The 22,772-nt window shown below is 39.2% G+C and overlaps 1 protein-coding gene across 2 annotated transcripts in view; it reads left to right on the forward strand.

The window, feature by feature from the left end:
* Positions 1-22,772, forward strand: part of LOC103751349 (nesprin-1) — a 183,654-nt gene that overhangs the window by 155,426 nt on the left and 5,456 nt on the right. For both annotated transcript variants that reach the window (XM_008854738.3, XM_008854739.3), the window contains 13 exons: positions 1,599-1,763; positions 2,216-2,368; positions 3,563-3,706; positions 6,126-6,299; positions 7,927-8,085; positions 8,717-8,881; positions 10,306-10,440; positions 12,898-13,056; positions 13,244-13,452; positions 14,191-14,299; positions 16,627-16,791; positions 20,529-20,696; positions 22,008-22,178. In XM_008854738.3, the coding sequence (XP_008852960.1) occupies positions 1,599-1,763; positions 2,216-2,368; positions 3,563-3,706; positions 6,126-6,299; positions 7,927-8,085; positions 8,717-8,881; positions 10,306-10,440; positions 12,898-13,056; positions 13,244-13,452; positions 14,191-14,299; positions 16,627-16,791; positions 20,529-20,696; positions 22,008-22,178 (2,076 nt within the window). The remainder of the gene's footprint in view (positions 1-1,598; positions 1,764-2,215; positions 2,369-3,562; positions 3,707-6,125; positions 6,300-7,926; positions 8,086-8,716; positions 8,882-10,305; positions 10,441-12,897; positions 13,057-13,243; positions 13,453-14,190; positions 14,300-16,626; positions 16,792-20,528; positions 20,697-22,007; positions 22,179-22,772) is intronic.

Genomic DNA, 22,772 nt, shown 5'->3' on the forward strand with positions numbered 1-22,772 from the left:
TTGCAATCTCAAGCTCCTATAAAGAAATGCAATACATATATTTAAATGAATGACTTGGCAATTCAAGATTAGTTCACATGTTACTATTTGCACAAATATCTGCAGCATTCTAAAATTTTCTGTCATTCTTCATTGGTATAGATTGAATATTCTTATGTAGATAAGGTAGGCAATAGGCACTGACCCATGCAGATTTACACTTTTCCAATCAGATCGTCAGTGCCCTAATCCATGTCACATGTGTTAATTTGATCCAAAGAAATGTAGCAATGAGAAACAGGAATGTTCTCATCTATTTATGCAGGAAATCCTCCCACGCATGGCTTATAAATGGAGTTTGAGTTATCCTTGGTGTTCAGAGTGATGTATGTGCATGTGTGAACACATGCATTTAATTTGAAATAAGATGGGTACTGTTTCATTGGCAAGTGGGTACCCTTGCATAATTAAGAAAGGATGTTATCCTATTAAATCTTCTTAAACCCAATGTTTAACTTGAAATGTTTTCCTTTGATATTCATCTCCATGATTATAAACTATCAATGTCATATATGTATATATATATATTTTTTTCAGATTTTTTGGTCTTTTTGAGACCAGGTCTCCCTGTAGCCCCAGCTGGCCTGGAGAGGCCTGTCTGCCTCTATCTCCTGAGTGCTGGGATTAATGGCACGTGCCACCATGCCCAGCAATATTCAGATTTAAAAATCAAAAGTAACAGGTCAATTTTTAAGAAAGCTTTGTTACCCTAAGACATTATGTTTCTTGTTTGCTGCTTGTCCTAGTATCTACTGGACTGAACACCAAGCAAAAGCCTCTGACATTTGCAGAATTGATTGCTACTTCATCTGTAAGATGGGGAAAAGAGAATGTTCTCCTGTTTTATCTTCAGCAAAATATGTCATAGATGTTCTTATAAAATGACACTAAGAGCCAGGCACATTGGTGTGTGCCCATCGTCCCAGCTGTTTGGGAACTTGAGTGGGGAGGGTTACAGGAGCCTGGGGTTTGTAGCTAACCTGGGAAGCATAGCAAAGCCCTCTCTTAACAAGTACAATATGGGCTCTGCAGGTAGCTCAGTCAGTAAAGTGCTTGACAGGGACCTGAATTCAGTCCCCCAAACCCACAAAGAAATAGCCAGGCATGGTGGTATGTGCTTACAATCCCAGTCCTGGGCAAGCAAAAACAGATTTCTGAGTCACTCACCAGCCACTCTAGCCTACTTGACAAGTTCTGGCCAGTGAGAGACCCTAAAACAAACTGCTAAATATTGAGAATGGTATCCAAGATCCAAGGTTGTCCTCTGGCCTCCACATACACATGTACGCACATGTACCCATAAACACAGGAATGCACATATACATTTGTGCACACACACATACACAAAAGGAAAACAAAAAAGAAAAAAAAGAGAAACCAAAGACACCTGGTATTTCTAGTTCTTATTTGAAACTTATTTAAAATTAGTTTTGGAAGAGATTTTTAAGATCTATCTTAAACCAAATTTGTGAACAGATATTTTTCTTGGTCTGGCCATGTTCACATCACTTATTAATATTTGGCTTCTGATTTATGAGTGTGCTTTCTTGCTTGCTTAGGATTTTTTTCGAAATTTGCCTCACTGGATTCAGCAGCACACTGCCATGAACGATGCTGGCAATTTTCTGATTGAAACTTGCGATGACATTGTCTCCCGTGATCTGAAACAGCAGTTACTATTGCTGAATGGACGATGGAGGGAGCTGTTTATGGAAGTTAAGCAAGTATGTCTTTCAAGTCTACACTCACTTCAAACGTGTGTTATGAATGTGATAAGCAGCTTGCTTTCAATGATTTTACTGAGCTTATTAAGGGAAAACATAGATGTGTTCTAACTAATATGTTTTGCTGTTGATTATTCACTCTTTTCTGTTTGTGATGGAGGAACATTACAGAAATGTAGAGTTTGACTGAGGATTATGCTGACATATGGAGCCTGCTTAGACAGACCGAGTCTCATTTCAAATCCTGGTTCCTCGTTGCTGTTTCTTCCTCCTTTCTTTCAAACTGAACTGGACTTAGTTCAAACTTATCTAAAATAAGAATCAGGAATGAGAATTTTTCTTAACATATAACAATTCCACAGCCTATGAGAATATGTCAAAGTGAAGGTTGTGCGTTTCTAGAATAATGGTTTAGAGACTTTCAGATGCATCCTTCCATGCTTTCTTTACAGTATGCACGAGCTGATGAGATGGACAGAATGAAGAAAGAATACACAAACTGTACTACCACCCTCTCTGGCTTTGCAACTGAAGCCCATAAGAAACTTGCTGAGCCTTTAGAAGTCTCTTTTCTTAATGTCAAGCTATTAATTCAAGACTTGGAGGTAAGAGCTTTCGAGATCATAAAATTGAAAAACCTACTTTGAAACTACAAGCCAGCTGGTTGGTCAGCTCATCACAGTGCTTAGTGTCCTAAGGATCATTTTGACAAGTCCATGTATTGATGCCTTTCATAGAAAATATGGCTGAATTTTGAAAAGATACCTTCTGATCATATTAATTTCAAAATAATTTTTCAATTTGAATTTTTTCTGCATCCAAATTATGAAATAATTTGAAGAAAACAAGAGACAAATACAGATAGTCCCTCCAAATAATGCTCACAATAAAGTGTTTATTGCATGACTTTTATATTTACATATTTTTAAGAGTCTGAAGCTCAAAAATGAAATAATGGAATATTTAGTGACAAGAGAAATTGGAACAATGTACTAAGTGAGAAGTCTAAACCATTTGTATTAGTCGGGGTTCTCTAAAGAAACAGAACCAGTTGAATGAATATATATAGTATATGTTATATATAATATATTGGAGCATTATCCTTTTAATTTTTATAAAGATTTTAAAAGCATAAAGATACATAAAAAAAAACCAGGTGTGGTGGCACACACCTTTAGTCCCAGCACTTGGGAGCCAGAGGCAGGGGGATCTCTGTGAGTTCAAGGTCACCTTGGTCTGCATAGTGAGTTTCAGGACAGCTGGGGCTACAGGGAGACTCTGTCTCAAAGAAAAGAAAAGATATGTAAGAAAAAAAGAGTAACGATTGTAATAAGATGTTAGCTTCAGTTATCATTGTTTGAAATGATAGGAATTTAAGTTCTTACCATACTAAAATTTCTATGCTTTCTACAATTACAATGTGTTGTGTTGTTTTTGATTTGTAAATATGAGTTTAGCTCTTAAAGTAAGAATTTTCCCACATTATTAATATGCACTTACACATATTAGTATTTCCATACTAAATTAACATATTTTAGAAACTATGGACATGACTTCAACTAATCTTTAACTTAAGAATACCTACTTACTTTTAGAAGGAAACTTTAATTTGTATGTGCGGTATAGCATTGCCTGTACATCGGTAATACAGGAAAATAGGGACTGGAAGCTATAAGGGTCTGTGGTAAGAACAGAACTTTGCACAGTGCATATTGATTTTTGTCCTGCTGTCTGTGGAATTCTGAAACTGAAAGGAGATGCGTCCTGTGCTAATCAAGCAGCTTCAATGATTCATGCAGGATATTGAACAGAGGACATCAGTAATGGATGCTCAGTACAAGATGATTACCAAGACAGCACATCTCATTGCCAAAGAAAGTCCCCAAGAAGAAGCTAATGAAATGTTTACAACTATGTCCAGGCTCAAAGACCAACTAACCAAGGTAGGAGAATACTGTGGGGCAACCACGCTGCCTTCACTTGCTTCTACCTCCTCTGACTCCCGTGGGCACATCCTTCACTGGTCCACAAATTAGACTTTCAGTTCATATTGAGATCCTCAAATTAGTATCTTTGTCATGCATTTGAAAAATAAAACTGAGATGCTAATAACAATTAGTACCTATGTTAAAAATTTAGAAGTACTTGGTGTAGGCTATGGTTTAGCAGAAAGATAGGTACTTTTCAGCAGAGACTAGTTAAGTATGATAACGGGGGCAGGGGGGATGGAAACAGGTGAAGGAGAGGAATAGGAAGAAGAAAAGAAGATCATACATTGTGATGAGAATTTTTCGAGATTCACTTAATACACCCCACTCTGTTTTTTCTATCTGTTTGGTCCCAAAGCCATGGGAATTCTGACCTTCTCTTCTCACAGAGTACGTCTTAGGCTCAGGATACACATTGGTGTCACTTCTGTGTGGGGTTCTCCACAGACATTGGCACCAGGCATAAACCTTCCCTTTTATATTGAGCAATGTTTCCTTAAGAGCTTTGGAAGTTTCATTGGAGTCTTGTACCTAAACTTGAATTTTATGAAAATGATGCTATTTGAAAAACTCACTTAGCTTGGGTAATTGATTTGGAATAAATTAGACCCATCAGATATACAAGTAGAAATATTTTCAGAAGGGGAATTGGAAAACAAATGAAGGCTGTGGTAGGAGAGAAAAACTAAAAAGAAAGAAAAATGAGCCAAGTCAGTAGTGGGAAATTAATACAAAGGACAAATAAATGCAAAGTGGAAAGTAGAAGAGTCGTGATTCTTAAAGGAGTGAAAACTGTCGACCTAGCAGACATCATAAAGTTCATTTCTAATTCACTTAATTCTAACATCCTATTGGAATTAGTTTTAAATTTAGTGGACAAAGATGCTGTTGACTGCAAACACAATTTTCTAAAGAAGAGGTCAAGGAGAAGTCGGTGTCTTCACGTTTCTAGCAGCTCGCTGGGCCAGATGCAGTGGCTCAGGACAGCCCTTGAGAAAGGGAATTGTGCCTTTGCACACACCTTTCCTTTTTTGTTTGTTTCATTTTTATTGTATTTAGTGAAAAAGTCTTGCTATGTATCCCTAGTTGGTCTGGACTTTTCTCTGCAGACATGTGCACCTCAGAGCAATCCTCCTGCCTCTGCCTCCTGAGTGCTGGGATTACAGGGGTGTCCACTACACCCAGCTTAAGCCAATGTTTTTCTTCTTGCTTGTTGGGAGATAGCATGTTGAGAGGTTTTCTGTTCAACCTAGGAAAGATCAGTAATGCATTCTGAGTTCACACATTTGTAGATTCTCTTGTTCACGCTAATGGCAGTAGAGCCCTGTTTCAGTGGAAAAGCAGTAGCTTTAACTTGATGAGTGTATCGTTCAAGCAATATAGTCTAGAATATGAAGATAATATTGTATATTTAACTCTGCAATAGTATAATTAAAGGCACTCCTTTCTTCAAGGACTGTTTTTAGAATATTACTGATAGAGTTAGCACATTATTGTGTTTATGAAAAAGAATACTCTTAGGCAAATACTGATTAACTTCCTTTTCTTGTTTGTCTGAAAGTAAATACTTTGGACACAACCTTAAGGTGATATGGAGGGAGGGGAGTTCTTAAAAATTTATAAAAGCCTGAAATCCAACAAAAAGTTGGTCAGGTAGGCACTTTACAGAGCTCCCGAGCTCCAGAAATTTAGAGCCTCATCATGAAGATAATGAAGGTGTACAGACGTTAAAGCAAAGACAGATGAGAACTGGGCAGTTCAGGTTGGGTGACATATTCTGCCATGGGAACCTTCTAACCACGGGAATAAATTGGTGTGTGGTATGCCTTTGGCATGAGAAGAACATTGACAAGCCAGAGAAGCAAAGCTTAGGGCTGGTGGGAGGTGGAAAAACAGGAGGACCTAGGAAGAGGTGGTCAGCAGATCTCTAAGGTTCTGATCGGGAGGTCGTGAACATCAAGCTGGAAGCCATCCATCCTCTAGACAATGTGGTAATAATTCGTGACTCCTCAGGTCAAATTTCAATGCCAAAGTGAAAATGAATAGTGAGTGAGGTGTTTGAAGAGGACTGTGGTGCCATCTGCTTCAGTGACGACAACCATTTACATGGGAAAGTGCCATCCAGATGGACAACTTAGATGAATTTTCATGAGAAAACTCCACAGCTCTTTGTCTCATCAGAATAGTACTTTCATGTTTCTTTTAAACAACAAAATTTAACAACATAGAGCAAACATAAAAGAGTCATCTTTAGAGGATTGTAAGGGTTAAATGATCATGTCATGGAAAACGAGTTTTTGAGAACCATCACAGTGCCTGGAGCTTTGGGTGCATTATGGCCTTTCATGGGATTTTTGCCTTTGCATTTTCAAAGGTTAAGGAATGCTGCCCCCCACTCTTGTATGAGGCTCAACAGCTCTCCATTCCTTTGGAGGAACTGGAAAGGCAGATCACATCCTTCTATGATTCTCTTGGGAAGATCAATGAGATTATATCCATTCTGGAGCATGAGGCACAATCTAGTGCTCTTTTCAAACAAAAACACCAGGTAAGAAAAACCCTTTCAGAGACATTATTTTAAGTCATATATAATAAGGTTGGAGTGTTCTTTACAGTAATAGAAATTCAATTAGTGCAAAAGGTATTTTCCCAGAATAGTAGAATACTGGTAACTGAAATCAAAGTCTGTCTTATCCCAAGACGAAAATCTGCCTTGTGTTTTATGGAGCAGTTTGAGCTATGTTCAGGGGGCAGTCAAGTTGGATCAGGTTGAGATGGTCAAGTTCCAGAATTCTGACTTAAGAAGTTCCCTGGGATCATTACTGAGGAGGGGACAAAAAGTTTGTAAGAGCCAGAGGTGGTGGATGATCAGAAGGCAGTAAGTTTTCCAGACAGCTGGTCAGTTACTCACATGAACTCACAGCAATGGTGACAGCGTGCATAGGTCCCATGTTTCTCTCTCTCCCTCTCTCTCTCTGTCTTATCTAATATTATGAATTCTGTAATTTCTAACAGTATAGGTCCCATGTTTCTCTCTCTCCCTCTCTCTCTGTCTTATCTAATATTATGAATTCTGTAATTTCTAACAGTATATAGTAATGAAGTCACAATCAGTATATCAGCAAACTCTATTCTAAATGACATCTCACCAGATTGAATGAAGGTTCATTCATTTTGAGGGATAGTGTCAATTCTTACCTTCCTAAATCATCACAAAATATGATTAAATACTATTTCCATAATTAAAGTCATATTTAGATTATTGATAACTAATATTAATATTTATAATATAGTTTCAAATTCTATCCTTTTAACTTCCAAATGTTCAAAAGGAAAAGCTGCCCTTTGTCAAAAAAAGGCCTTCTTTTAATATCTGCATCTAGATCACTAAAAATGCATCCACGTGAGCAGGTTTGAATATTTTTTTCAAGATATTTGAAGATGTGGAAGCACAAGTGATGCGCATTCAAGACAGAAATGACACTCTAACTCCAGCTGGGCTGGACTGTGTCCACTCTGTCTATGGCCAAAGTTGGTAGAATGTAAGGCTGTGAGGCAGAGAGACAGGGCCTGTCCATCACTGCAGCATGTCATCAGGAAGAATGTGACAAGAACAAGTCTCCCACAGGTCTGCTAGTCTGCTGCCTACTTTATTGGATCTCAGTAAGGCCCGTGGCTTGTCTATAGGGATCCAAATGCTGTAATCCAGCATCCACAGCTGATGTAAAATCTGCTATATCCATTAAAGCAATTGCTCACTGGGTTAAATTCACTTAGTTTAATTAAGAGCTGAAATGTAGATTTGTTTTGTAATTGTTCTCTTAAAAAAAAATAGGTCCACCTATCACCACGTCAGAACTATGTATAAACTATACAACAGTTTTTAGGCTCTGTCATTTTCTTAATGTTAAGATGTGCACGAAGTATAAAAAGTCAAAAGCCTCATTGTGACATTTAAATGCCTCATATAAAAAGCACTGACTTCAATGATTGCTTAAAATCAAGTTCTTTTGGAAAGTGCTGTTCCTCTGCACTTCTGAATTTACTTATCACTAATTAAAAGCCTGGGAGCTCTACTATGTCATTTATAACAGTCCCTCCCTTCCTTCCTTCTCCCCTCCTTCCTGTCATGCTGGCGTGTAAAGCATATCGTTGTGTCTCTCCTTTCCTGATAGGAACTGATAGCTTACCAAGAAAACTGTAAGAAATCCTTAACACTCATCGAGAAGGGCAGTCAAAGTGTTCAGAAGCTTGTGACCCTGAGCCACATGTTAAGGCACTGGGATCAGACAAAACTGCAAAGACAGATTGCAGACGTGCATCATGCCTTCCAGGTTAGTTTTTCTCCCTGATTCACACTTGAGTCCAGAAAAATACAAAGAATGAGGACAGACAAGTGATCATCACTAAAAGACCTCATCGTCAGGTATTTGAAAGTATTTGAAAACCATCATTTCTTTTCTGATAATAATATTGAAAAAGTTAAATATTCTCACCATAGTGAAATGTCTTCCTTCCAAGTGTTTTTAAAGCAAATGATGATGATGTTGATGATGGTAATGTAATATTGCATTTGACAAAATGATGCCTCAGAATTGAGAAAGCTTTCTATTAGGATCGCTATCAGTCCTCCAAATCCATACAGGTTGCCCATCTGTGGATTTTATCAGCTGCAAGTAGGCAGACACTCACATCTATACTAAATGTACATCTGTGTGTCATGTACTGCCTTTTCTTGTCATAATTACCTAAATAATAGAAATATTCATCTGACATTTCTTAATGTGTTCTTAAAAGTAATCCAGAGATGATTTGTCAGTAGAGTATACAGGAGACTGTGCCTAGGTTACATGCAAATGCTTCATTTCATACAAGATACACTCATCATATGCATGTTGATATCTTTGGGGGTCCTGGATCCAATTCAAGGATACCAAGGGATGACGGTATCATTTTTACATTAAGGATATGATCAAGAAAACTGGAGATTGGAAGAAGCACGTGGAAGCCAATAGTCGCTTGATGAAGAAATTTGAGGAATCTCGGGCCGAGCTGGAGAAGGTGCTCCGGGTGGCTCAGGAGGGCCTGGAGGAGAAGGGAGACCCTGAAGAACTCCTTAAGAGACACACTGTGAGTCTGTCCCAATTGCAGCACCTGACCAAGTGTAGACAAACTATCTTGGAGAACAAATAAGACCATTTGATCTAATGCAGAGGAGAGGAAATTTAGGAAGGCAGGAATTTTGAGGATAGGAGACCCCAGAAACAGCAGGCACAGAACCCTACCAGTGACTGGCTTGCTGACTTATGTGAGGCTCTAAGATCATGGAGAACCAGGATAATTTAGGCTCTCAGATTACTAATTCATTATTTAGCTCAGAAAGTTTTATAGATAAATATTTTCTTAAATAGATTTTGATGAGTGACGACACCCTTCAAGATCAGTTAATGAACCCTTGTGTCATGGCATAGATACCAAGCTGCTTGGAGTCTAGTAGATAGTACACAGAAATGCTAACATTGTAAAATCACCTGCATACTCATCCTACTTGTTTAAATGACATTAGTATTGAGGATATCAGTGCTGGATAAATGGTGTGGAACAAGGGACAACATTCTGAGAACATATACTTTGATTATTTTTCCTGAAATTTAAGAGACATTTGTATCAAAACCACACTCTCAAAAGATGATGCAATGGATTAGGGACACGGTTTTCTAGACCTAGGCCAAAAAAGTGTGTGTATGCAGGTGTATTGTCTCTGTCTGCTTGAACTACTATAACAAAATACCCTGGTGGCTTTGATGGCAGAAATTGATTTTCCTCACAGTTCTAGAATCTTTTAGTCAGAGATCAGCCTAACATCGTGGAGGGGTTCCAGTGAAGACTCTTTCTGGCCTCCAGATGAATACTTTTTTCCATGTTGTTATATCGCTGGAGAGAGAGCTTGCCTACAGCATCTCTTCCTGTAACATTAATTGTATCATGACGGTCCCACCTTCATGACCTCATCCAAACCTAATAACCTGTAAGGCCCCAGCTCCAAATTCTACCATATTCATGGTTAGGGTTTTAGGACATAGCTTTTTGCAGGATACACAGTTCTATCCACAACACATCTGTTCAAGTATACACGATGGGAATGTGGTAACGATTCACAACGACCTTCAGAACTGATGTGTGTTGCAGGTAAGGGCTGTGAGGCATAGAGTCCCAGCTCCTGCCTTGTTCTTCTGACTTTACCAAAGAGGAACCAAAGGTCTGTCAGTATGGAATCAAGGTTTTAGGACCTTCCAGTGGCTTTTCAGAATACCCTACCAAATTTGGGAACTGCAAAAATATTTTTCCCTAAAATGTAAAGAGCAGTAATTAAATGTCAGGCATGATGACTTCTGACTCATAATTGTAGATGGTTGTAGTTTATTCAAGAACAGGCACTGCCTGGCAGTTTTGATGAAGGTGGCTGCTGGCTCGCAGGCTTACTGAGATGTGATCCTGTTTGTGACTTCATTTATTCTGCACAGTACCATAACCACCGTCCCTCTCTGTGGTAGGAATTCTTCAGCCAACTGGATCAAAGGGTCCTCAATGCATTTCTGAAAGCCTGTGATGAGCTCACTGACATCCTCCCTGAGCAGGAGCAGCAGGGGCTGCAGGAGGCAGTGAGGAAACTACATAAACAGTGGAAGGTGAGTAGGGTCTGCAAGAATACCTTGTCCAGGGGCTGGAGAGATGGCTCAGTGGTTAAGAACACTGGTTGTTCTTGCAGAAGACTCAGGTTTGAATCCCAGCACCCACATGGCAGCTAACAACTGTCCGTAACTCCAATCTCAGAGGATCCGACAGCCTCTTCTGACCTTCACGGGCACTGCACAACACGGGTGCACTTACCTACATGCAGGCAATACACGCATACACATAAAATAAAAATAAAGAATGCCTTGTCTAGAGTTAGTGAAGGGGAAGAGCCTGAGGAAGTGCAAGTCCAGGCTAAGAAAATTCAGAAATTCATGGGAAGTCACTAAAGCAACCCTTCCCATTGAAAAATGACTTAAACTTGAAACATGATACAGCAGAATTTTGTTATTCATTCTTTATAGCAGTATAAGTTTTATTCTTTTGCTTAACAACTCATTGTTTCCTAATTTTATGACAGGTGTGACAAAACCAATGAATTTGTTCAAGTAACATTTAATGAAGTTTTCTTAGATAAAAAATATGACTTAGGTATACTACTAAAATCACACACACACACACACACACACACACACACACACACACACACCCAGGCTCAATGATTTTACTATCTAGCTATCTAAAAATACAAATGAAAGCATTTAATGGGTAAGGAACCAGTGATGAACCAAACCTCAGCCTTTTCCCCTAGAGAGTTTAGAATTCAGTTAAAGAAAACAACTAGTGACAAATAATAAAAATATAGTGAAAAATTAATCCCCAGATGCACAGTGTTCTCTTTGTGAAAGCAGAGACATGAGAGAATAAATTGGAAAAGCCTGAATGCACTCATGACTTGTTTTATATTTTATATGTGTGAGTGTTTTGCCTGCATGTGTGTATGTGAACCACATGTGTGCAATGTCCATGGAGACCAAAAGAGAGCATTAGGAACTGGAGTTTGGATGGTTGTTAGCCACTATATGGGTGCTGGGAACTGAACCTAGGTCTTTTGCAAGAGCAGCCAGTGCTCTTAACCATTGAGCCCTTTCTCTGGTCCCAGTCATGAGTTAAGATTTCAAGGAAAAAGCAGAAATGCTGAGGGTGAGGTGCAGGATGGCACCCCAAAGCTAGGAGAAAGCCACAGGTGCACAGTGGGGAACACAGGGGCTGGGTCAGGCTCAGTCTGACCCAAGAGTCATGTACCATGGAGGAGCCCTGCAAAATTAGGGACATGAAGCCTTTTTGCCATGGGCCTGTCAGTGCCTAGAGGCATGGTGGAACAACACAGACTCCCCAGGGCTGCCCAGTCAGTGGGAAGGCTTCTTCAGATGCAGATCAAAGGTGCCATGAGGAGCTGATTCCCTGCATGTTGTATGAAGGCGTCTAGAGATCCAGATGACTGGCAGCTAATGCTTTCTCTATCAGTTATTTTGTTTCTGAATTCTAAAGTCTCAGTAACACAGGCTAAAACATCATCCTGTGCAAGGGAAAAATACAGTAAAAAAGGTGGTTGTTTTGCTTATTAAATCTGAAATTCTAAGTGTCCCATTTAAATATATATTCATTCATTCATTCTTCAACCTAAGTTTCCTGGGATGTCTTTGAAGCTTAGCATACCACAAACATATCACAGAGGCTGCAATTGAAGGCTGTATTTTACTGCTCGAATATGCACATGGATCTCACCAGGATCAACTGCCATAATCTTTCCATAGCCCCTCCTCATTTTCATTTCAATTACCTTAATAATCTACTTAAAAGCTAGTATTTTTAAATGAAGAAATTAAGAAGTATAGAACTAAAAGTAATCATGAATCCCATGCTTGTACCAAAGGAGAAGAATGTTTAAATGCTGTGCGTTATTTGACGGTTTCCTTAATTTCTCTAAGGAAAAGAATATATGGAAGTGGTCAGCAGCTCTCGATTATTTAACTCTGTGTTGGGGGCTGAGTACTAGAAATGGTTTCCTTGAGTGAAGTGGATGTAATATTTGTCCCTTCCACCTTGTGAGGGTGGTTGACAAAGCACAGGGGCCCCATGGTGGGAAAATGACACAGCATCAGTATGTGATTTAAATCTAGATTCAAACCTCAGCTTTGTCCCTAACCCTAGAGCTTCAGTAGTCATTAATCTTGTATGGAGCTATTGAGAAAATTAGATAGAATAATCACTTTTAAAACACCTGACCTGTAACAGGTAGAGAGGACTCTGGGAGTTGGAAGAAAAGAGGAATACTTACTAGGAAAGGTGGCACGTATCTTTAATCCCAGCATTCTGGAGACAGAGACTGGTAGATCTCTGTGTGGTTGAGGCTATCCTGGTTTACACAGTGAGTTCCAGGCTAGCCAAAGCTACATAGGAAGCCCCTATGTCAAAAAAGGAATATTTTAGGTCATTTTGGCACCTCAACGGGAGACAGACCTAGTCAGAAGCATCATTCTGTTTTTCTGGGTCTTCTGTGGATGCAGGACCTGCAGGGAGAGGCCCCTTATCATCTGCTCCATCTGAAAATTGCTGTGGAGAAGAACAGATTCTCAGCCGCTGTAGAAGAATGCAAAGCCGAGCTGGACAGAGAAACCAAGCTGGTGCCCCAGGAAGGCAGTGAGAAGATCATTAAGGAGCATAGAGTACGTGCCAAACACCAAGTACATAACCATGTAAAGTGCATAGATAGTTAAAAGATATGATGGTCTTTTAAAAACATCTTAATCACATTGATGTCTTCAGGAAATCGGTCCTTAGTTTTTCAGCAAAAAATATAAAGTTGTTGCATGGCTTCTCACAGAGATGGCGAAAACATTTATTATTTCTTAGGTTTTCTTCAGTGACAAGGCTCCTCATCATCTCTGTGAGAAGAGGTTACAGCTCATTGAAGAATTGTGTGTGAAACTCCCAGTCCGGGACCCAATCAGGGACACACCTGGAGCTTGTCACGCAGCTCTCAAAGAGCTCCATGCTTCCATTGACAGCACTTACGTGAAGCTCATGGAAGACCCAGACAAGTGGAAGGACTATGCCGGCAGGTACTCGGAGGTCTCCAGGAAGTGTCTAGCCAATCTTCAGTGTTTGCTCAGAGATCTTTATAAAGCAGGAGATGGCCTGTATTTCATTTCACGCAACAAGGAAAATTTAGTTGCGTGATCAATTCTGCCTATGCTTCTGTAAAAACGTGCTTTGTTTACTTTGTTTATTTGTTTATTTATTGTCTTTTTGAGACAGGGCCTCCCTGTAGTCCCAGCTGGCCTGGAACTCGCTATGTAGACCAGGCTGGCTTCAAAGGCACAGTGATCCACCTTCCTCTGCCTCCCCAGTGCTGAGACTAAAGGTGTGTGCCACCACGCCCAGCTCTGCTTCACTTATTTTTAAAGATTTGAATTTCAGTCCAAAGCTGGGTGAGGGACTCTATTTCAAAATAACCTGGAAATTCCTGAGGTTGGCTAATACCTTCCTCCCTGCTTTTCCCATATCCCTTTTTCATAGGAGGGCTCTATTAGCCAGTGTTACTCTGGTGGGGACATATGAAGCCAGACTACAAGTGGCCCCTCCCCATCCCCACCCCAGGTATTCAGGCATGAGACACATTTTTGTCACCTTGACTGAGCTCCCTTAACGTTACTGAGCTTAGATATGACACATGTTAATGTTTCAGAAAATGTAATCAATTTGATTTCCATTTCAATGAGTGAATTCAAATTAGGTGATGTTTTCTAACCATTTTGAGATGTGGCCCCTTTCATAAGAAAATGCTTGCATGATTTCAGATTTGCCGAGTTCTCATCTTGGATATCTGCAAAGGAGGTACAGTTGAAGGCCATCAAGGATGAGATCATCGACACTGCCAACCATGGCGAGGTTAAGCGTGCTGTAGATGTAAGTGTTGAACCATTGCTGGCTAGTGGGAAATTTCCAATAATTAAAAGAAACCACTAGCTAATGTAACTGCTGTCTTTTTTGTTCTCTGTAAAGTATCATAGGTTTCTGAACATTTCTTTAAAGGCAAGTTTCTTGTAGTACTGTGGTGAGCCTTAGGTTTTGGGAGTTTTTTCGCCTCTGTGGAGTTGTTGATAGCTTTGAGATTTAACCATGCTCAGCGATGCCTTTAATGCAGCTTTTGCTAATGGGGATGCTGGACTTGGAAGCTGCTTGTAAAACACAGCAGAGATTTAAGACTTGCCGCAGGAAACAAGAGCATTGCGTGCTTCTGTACAGTGTAGTTTCAACCTTATAAACCTGAAGACACAAGGAAAGAAGGAAATATTCTCTGAGCAACTGTCTTCTGTTGTAATCAGGTCGGACTGCTTCATTTCAGCTGTTTGGAGAGGCAAACCCAGCCAGGGTAACAGAGCTCCAGGCTCGAACACACTGTATAGTCTGTGACAAGCATTCAGGATGGCCCCTTTTTATTACTGACACCTCCATCTTATAGACAGACTATGGTGAAAATTCCTTCAATGTTTCTAACCCTTGCAGGTCACTATGAAAAAGAATGCATTGCCTTTCTGTTCCTGCCCTTCTGCAGTCCTTTTATTCTGAGTAAATTATATAGTTGCCTGAGGTGTTAGTGGGCTCAGTAATATCATTGTGTGCATACAGAAAGATAGACTTTTCTACCGGCTGCTTTTTAAAGATATCTTACAATGTGGAAACCAGCTGGTTCTGAAGTCAGGTGATTCTTTTTTGGCATTCATTTGCCCTGCAAAAGTTCTGGGACAGCCCTTTGGATGGAAGCCCCTTTCCTAGGCCATCTATAGCTAGTGCAGGAGGGACCATCATCATGCCTCTGTTGTTAGTCCTGGAGGCCTGAGTTCCTGAAGTCTTTCCAGCACTGCCTGACTAGTGAACATTCCCTGCTGAGTTAAAGCTTTGATCCTATGTGTGTGTCTTAATATAGGGGACATTGACTTCTAAAAGCTAATAAACACGAGACACAAACTTTAAGTTGAATTAAAATAAATCTCTACGAGATCTATGAAAACATTCAACAAACTCTTCAACAAAATCCACCAATAAGTTAATTTTAAAGCCAATAAAAGGGACTATCATTCTTTTCTCCAAAAATATCCTTCCAATTAATAGGAAATCAGATAGCATATGGTATATGTGTGTGTATTATAGATCCTAAATATCATAATTTGTTACATACATGCATATATCACATATGTTATAAATTCCAATTTGGGTATTTTGTATTTTTAAAAAATATTTATTTTTATGTGTATGAATATATTGCCTGCATGTATGTAAGTGCATCTGTATGTAAGCACCTACATGTATGTAAGCACGACATGCATGCAATGTCCATGGAGGTCAGAAGAAGGCATTGGATCCCCTGGAACTGGAGCTATTGACGGTTGTTAGCCTCCATGTGGGGGCTGGGTCTCAAACCCAAGCCCTCTGCAAGAGCAGCCAGTGCTCTTAACCACTGAGCCCTATCTCTCAACCCCAGAAGCAAGCACCTGAACAGGACTTATTTTATATTTTTATATAATACTGTTAGAAGCATGTTTGCTGTAAATGTAAATATACAGCTTATCTAATTCTGAAGGTGATTTAAGTGTGCACATTGTTGGCTCTGCCTGTTAGATTGTGGCATTGGGAAGCCCTTCTGTTGGCACCTGTAGACCTTTGCTCAAGATGTGTACAAAGTACAGCAAGAGCAGGCCCTCCACAGCTAATGAATGCCTACTTCTTTTACATCTGCTTTAAAGACCCTCTCTGCTTGAGTTCTTTCTTGCTGGAAAGTTGTGATTTACAATGGCTTTTGTTAATAGAGTGTTCTTTCAGGGCTGGAGGGATAGCTCAATATTTAAGAGCACTGACTGCTCTCACAGAGGACCCAGATTCAGTTCCCAGTACCCACATGGCAGCTAACCTCCATCTGTGACTCTAGTTCCAAGGGATCTGATGCCCTCTCCTGATTTCTGTGGGCATTGCATGCATGTGGTACATTTGCATATATGCAGGCAAAACACTCATACACATGCAATAAAAATAAATAAATTTAGCTGGGCACAGTGGCACTCACCTTTAATCCCAGTACTTGGGAGGCAGAGGCCCATGAATCCCTGTGAAATGGAGGCCAGCCTGGTCTCATGTAGTGAGTTCCAGGCCAGCTGGGGCTACAGGAAGACCTTGTATCTAAAAATTAAAAATTAAAAATTAAAATAAATTTAAAACAAAGTGTTGTTTCATTCCAGGAGATCAGAAATGATGTTACCAAAAAAGGCGAGACTCTTAGCTGGCTGAAATCTAGGCTTAAAATTTTGATTGAAGTTTCTTCTGAGAATGAATCCCAAAAGCGAGGAGATGAGCTGGCGGAACTATCCAGCTCTTTCAAGGCTCTGCTGGCTCTGCTGTCAGAGGTATGTCATTCACTATGCTCCAAGCACAGTTCTGCGGGAGGAATCTGCAGGGCTTTCTTATTTTTTTAGTTTATCAAGTAGTTTTATAAATAAACAGCATCTTAAACATTAGTTATTTATAAGAAGATTATTAGGAAAGATGAGTATAATGCTTGAGTTATGGACAGGACAGTATTATTTTATGGGTTAGTTCGCATTAATGACCTGTTGGATGGGTTAGTTCGCATTAATGACCTTAATCTGAAGTCCAAAGCTGATTGGTCTGCATTGGTTTTTGCTCTTACTAAAAAATAAAAGCCTTGTGTCAGGCATGGTGGTGCAAGCTTTTAATTCCAACACTTGGAAGTCAGAGGCAGGTGGATTTTTCTGAGTTGAGGTCAGCCTGGTCAACATAGTGAGTTCCAAGCCAGCTGGGGCTACAGGGAGACCTGGTCTCAAAATACAAAAAAGACAAAAAAAAAAAAAAAAAAAAAAGAACATTGTTGTTTCATGGTCACTTAAAGGCATGCCACAAAGTTTAGGAAAACAGTCTGAGAAGCCCAGTTTGGTGATAACACCCCTGCGATCCCAGCACTTGAGAGGCAGAGGCAGGAGAATTTGAAGTTCAAGACCAACATAATCTACATAGCAAGTTTAAGGCCAGCCTGGGCTACATAAGTAAGATCCTATCTAGAAAGAGAGAGAGAGAAGGAGGGGAGGGTAAGGGAGGGAAAGGGAGAGGAGGAGGGAGGGGAGGGGAGATACTTGAAAGTCAGAGGAACTCGGCCAGAAGTTAAATTTGTAGCCTACTTCTGTATAATCTTCAGTTTATTTGTCACTGTCTGTAAGCCCTAATTGCCTTACTTGTCAAAAAAAGGTTTAAAATACACTAAAAGGGCATCACAAAGATTCAATGCAGTATTGGAGATGAAGCTGGTGGTAGTGTTTAGATTTAAGAGTTAAATGTTCACTAGCTGGTAACCCGTATTAATAATAAAAAATTCAAAGGTTAGTCAGAAGACCAGAAAAATTCCATTTTAGCTAAGGCCTACTCATTCTAAACTTCTTAATACGCATCCTGATGGTTTTGTTTTGTTTTCTATATTTCTTTTAGATTAAAATGTTCAAACTTCATGTCTAGTAGGGCTTCTTCCACTCTGATTTGTGGGCTCCCTCCCACAAAGCTTAAGAAGGCAAATAGGTGTTTAATGCTATGAATTTGTGAGGGGGGAGACGGTGTGAAAAGGAAAAGTCAAATCAGTATTTACCAGTGCCGTCTGACACTGTTGAAGTAAAAATGTCATAGAAAACAGAAGATTACAAAATACCCACAGAACTCTCTGATTCTGAAGATCAGGAATCTTCAACAAAAGTCCCTAACCGACAATTTGCCCGTTCGCTTTTACAATATTAACCCATGTCTATGGAACCCTTGTGACTGTGGGATTGACTTTATAAAAACCCCTGAACTGCTGTGGTTTTAGTTTTATGTAATAATTTTGAGAGGCAAATTAGTTAAGAAATTTGGACAAATTAAAAATAGTGATATGATTAATCAATTTATAGAACATAAAAAGCTATTTCTTTTTTGTTTGGTTTTGGGGTTTTTCATTTTATTTTATTTTGTTTGAAATGGTCTCACTGTGTATGTAGCCCAGGCTGTCGTAGAATTCGCTATTTAGCCCAGATTGGCCTCATGCTCATGACAATCCTCTTGACTCAGCATCTTGAATGCTGGGATTGTAGGCATACCGCTCCCAGCTTATGACTTATTTCAGTCCTTTGATTGTCTCTTACGGCAATAGTGAAATATATTTAATTACCATTACCGTACTTTAGATGAAAATCTGATGTTGGTTCTTCTACCTTAGTGAAGATGGGTAAAGTAAAAGTGAGTGTAACATTCTCAAAACGTAGTATGTGTGCAGGTGATCGTTGAACCAAGATCCAACAGTCTTAGTCACACCATTAGATAAATGCGTAGTGTATTTTTAACCATCAAATACATCTTTGGCAACCTTATAATTATTAGTTGATAGTTCATAACTTCATTATCCTTCATGTATTCTTATAATGTTTCCCATGGGACTTGTAGATACGGTCTCATCTACTACATGTTTATTCCGACATTACCTCTTCACATACTCATGTATTTTAAAGTATTGTGTAATTTGTACTAGTACCATATTTTGCTATTTAATCATTTAGTAAAAACACAAAAAGGTGAATATAGAAAAACATATTCTGTCTAAATACAAATTATAGTAGCAAGTGGATTGGGCACAGTCTGTCCCATTTGATGATAATCTATTTAATATTTACATTAATGATGAACACAGAATTTTGGCAATTACGCAGTGTAACAAAGGAGTAAACGGGGGAAAGAAAGGGAAAAATGAAAAGAAAGAAACGAATGAAAAGAATACAGAAGGAAAAAAGAAACAAGCCTGTGGGCAAGTGTAGAATCTACAGAACGGTTACTTATGTCAACAGACCTGAAGCTTTGTACAGATCTGGGGTTTGGGATTCTTTCAGGTTTTCACTGCTGGGTATTTGGAGAACAACACGCTCTGAGTTACATTGGACAAACACAGATCAGGTTACATGGAAGACAACTGATGGTAAAATACAAAATTGATTCTCTCAATGAAGACGGAGACAATGGAAGTTACTGATGGAACTAAAATAGAGAAAGCAAAAGCCAGAAGAAAAGACTGACTGAAAATTTAAGAAAATGATGATGATGAGGAGGAAGATCCACCAAAGGACTACAAGTTTAAGAATTACACTGATAGGGTCTCCCTGTAGCCCCAGCTGGCCTGGAACTCACTAAGTAGACCAGGCTGGCTTCAAACTCATGGAGATTCGCTTGCCAGTGCCTCCCAAGTGCTGAGACTAAAGGCATGTACCACCATGCCTGGTCTCTGATTTTTTTTTTTTTTTTTTTTTTTTTTGTATGTGAGGCTGGGGATCAAATCCCCAGGTCCTTGTGCATGCTAAGCCAGGGATATACCACTGAGCACATTCGTATTGGAAGAATATCTTCAACAAATGCTTTTTTATTCTTCTCAATTTCCCCCGTATTTTTTGAATAGTATGTACTCAACTTTTTGTATAAGGTGCTATGATAACTAGATATTAGTCATGAGATTATAATCAAGGGACCTCAGGAGATAGTATATACAATAAATACCATTTTGTTACCCTACCTTGACTGTCAAGTCACATAGGTTTCTTTTTTCTTTTCTTATTTTTAGAATACCTTTTTACTGTAGAACAGAACGCTAGCCACATGATATGGAGTTTGAAATTCCCCTAAGGGGCTATGCCAGTGAATAACAGTTAAGATTTAAAATGATGTGAAAGAATAAAAGTTGGAGATCTCAGAATCTATTTTTCAGCTATTGACACACACTTTATGCATGCACTTAAAATATGTAATATTTCAGGGGACAAATTTCTAAGGTGTAAGTTCTAGAGAGGTAACGGACAGCATGGTAAACTAAACTATTTCATATACAGGAGATTGGTTAAGACAATAAACCTCATGTGCACCTACAAAGAAAAGGTGTGTGAGGTGGTGGAAGGACTAATTAACGAGTATTTAGGCATTTCATAATGCATGTGTATAAAAGCATCTTACTGCACACCTTGGATCTACACAATGCTAATTTGTCAGTCTCATCTCCATTTAAAAAGAGATTCCATGAACTTGGCTAAGTCGCATATGTTTTAATTTTTTTCCCATGAAAATTTAGGTTGAAAAGATATTAAGCAACTTTGGAGAATGCGTTCAGTACAAAGAAATAGTGAAAAGTTCCCTTGAGGAGTTAATGTCTGGCTCCCAAGAAAGCCAGGAGGAGGCCGAGAAGATCCTGGACACAGAGAATCTGTTTGAAGCACAGCAGTTACTCCTTCATCACCAGGTACTTGTGTGACGTTGATTAAAGATGAACAGGTCCTCAGGCTGAGGGATTCAGAAAGAGATGAAGAATGGTACCTGGCTGAATGGTTCAGAGCACCTGGGAACTCTGTTTTCTGTTCTCTACGGTAAACATTAACTATTTCAGAGTACCCTGCAAGACAAATTCCTAGGCATTTTAGCTTGGGAAACTATCACTTACTTGAAATGACACGTTTCAATGAGCATCATTTTAGAAAAGATTAGAATTAGGAGTAAAACGATTATAATACATATTCATAATCAACCTTCTTGTATGTTAGAGATTGAACCCAGACCCTCAAATCTAAACTACAACTCTATCACTGAATTATGTCCCCATTCCTTAATGATAAACTATTTTAATCAACTTACTTCCTGCTAGCCTAGTTGTGGACATTAAGATATATGCACAAATGGAATATACTTTGTCAAACTCAACACAATTAAAAATATGATTCAAATAAAATATTTAATGACAAAATTATGGCTAATTTAATACAGAAATGCTAATTTTATATATCAAAAACAAAAATGTAAATTACCTTTAAAGTATCTGTGAAACAGTAGCCTCCAGGTTTTATGGAGTTTAAGGAATTCATGTTTTCTGTACATTCCTGTCAATCATTGGAAAATTTATCAGGGTTCCATTGAAGTAAAAAAAAGTCTGGTTCTTGGTATTCATATTATTTTAAACTTATCATGCTGCTCTGAACAGATGCTTGTTTAGGTGTGCCTGCATTGTAAAGATACGTAAGCTAATCACTTGAAATCTGCGCACTGTTCTGCCTGAAAATTATACTTCATTTACATTTTTTTCTTTTAAACAACTTTCTCCAAAATATCTCAGTATATTAACCACTCAAAATATACCCATGTAGAAATCTCATATTATTTGCATTTTTACAGCTCAGATGATAAAACCAGAGTTGGGACTTTGAGTTTTTAAACAGAAAACAATTATTTAAGAAGAAGCATGTCAAATGGGCTATTTTGCTAAATTCTTTTGGGAGCATTACACAGAATGTGAAATGTTCTCCAAACCCACATGTGACTGAAACATTAAAGTCAAATTCCTTACGTTTTCCCATTTAGAACATAAGCTATACCTAAGTAATGTCCACCTTTGATTAATACAAGTTTCCTGTTATTATTGTTACAACCTCTACTTTAAAACACTGTTCAAGCCCATATGGCATGAAATTTTGCCTGTCATACCTTTGTTAGTGGGGGATCACTGCAGCCCTGCTATATAGAGAATAAAGTGTACATGTATCTGTTGCACAACTGCTTCCAGCAAACGACAAAGATGATCTCAGCAAAGAAGAGAGACCTGCAACAGCAGATGGAGCAGGCCCAGCAGGGAGCTGCAGGGCAGGCTGACCCTGGCCAAGAGGAGCTGCGGAAGTTAGAGAGCACTCTTACAGGCCTGGAGCAGAGCAGGGAGAGGCAGGAACGCCGCATTCAGGTACAGCTGGGCGATCAGGGGCTAACTCAGTGGAGGCTGGTCTGAGCTGACTTCCTGCCTCCAGCAGGAGCCAGTGTTCACCTGCATTAGTAACAGTCTTGCATTTTGTTAAGTAGATTACATGAACTGCTTCTTTAAATCATCTCAGAAGTCTTGCATATTAAGGTGAGTCTTGTAACCAGCACATTTTTCACATCGGGATGTTTGAACTAATTGCTTTTTCTCATTGCTGTTACCAAATGTCTGACAAGAAGCAATTTAAGGAAAGACGGGTCAATTCTGGCTTACAGTTCAAGAGGATACATTCATCATGGTAGGAAAGGCAGCAGAAGCCAGAGGCTGGCTGGTCACATTCATCCACAGTCAGGAAATAGAGAATGAACAGGAAGTTGCGATTAACTATCAAACTGCAAGGCCCACCCCTAATGACCCACTTCCTTAGCAGGGCTCATCATCCTAAGTTGCCACAGTCTTCCCAAGCATTACCACCAGGAGAGACCAGATGTTCAAACACATGAGCCTATGGGAGACATTTCATAGTCCATATTCAAATCACAGCAATGCTTAAGATAGCTTAAGAACTGTCCTCATGTC

This window comes from Nannospalax galili, unplaced genomic scaffold (genome assembly GCF_000622305.1).
Source record: "Nannospalax galili isolate Female #2095 unplaced genomic scaffold, S.galili_v1.0 scaffold1087, whole genome shotgun sequence".
Classification (NCBI taxonomy): domain Eukaryota; kingdom Metazoa; phylum Chordata; class Mammalia; order Rodentia; family Spalacidae; genus Nannospalax; species Nannospalax galili.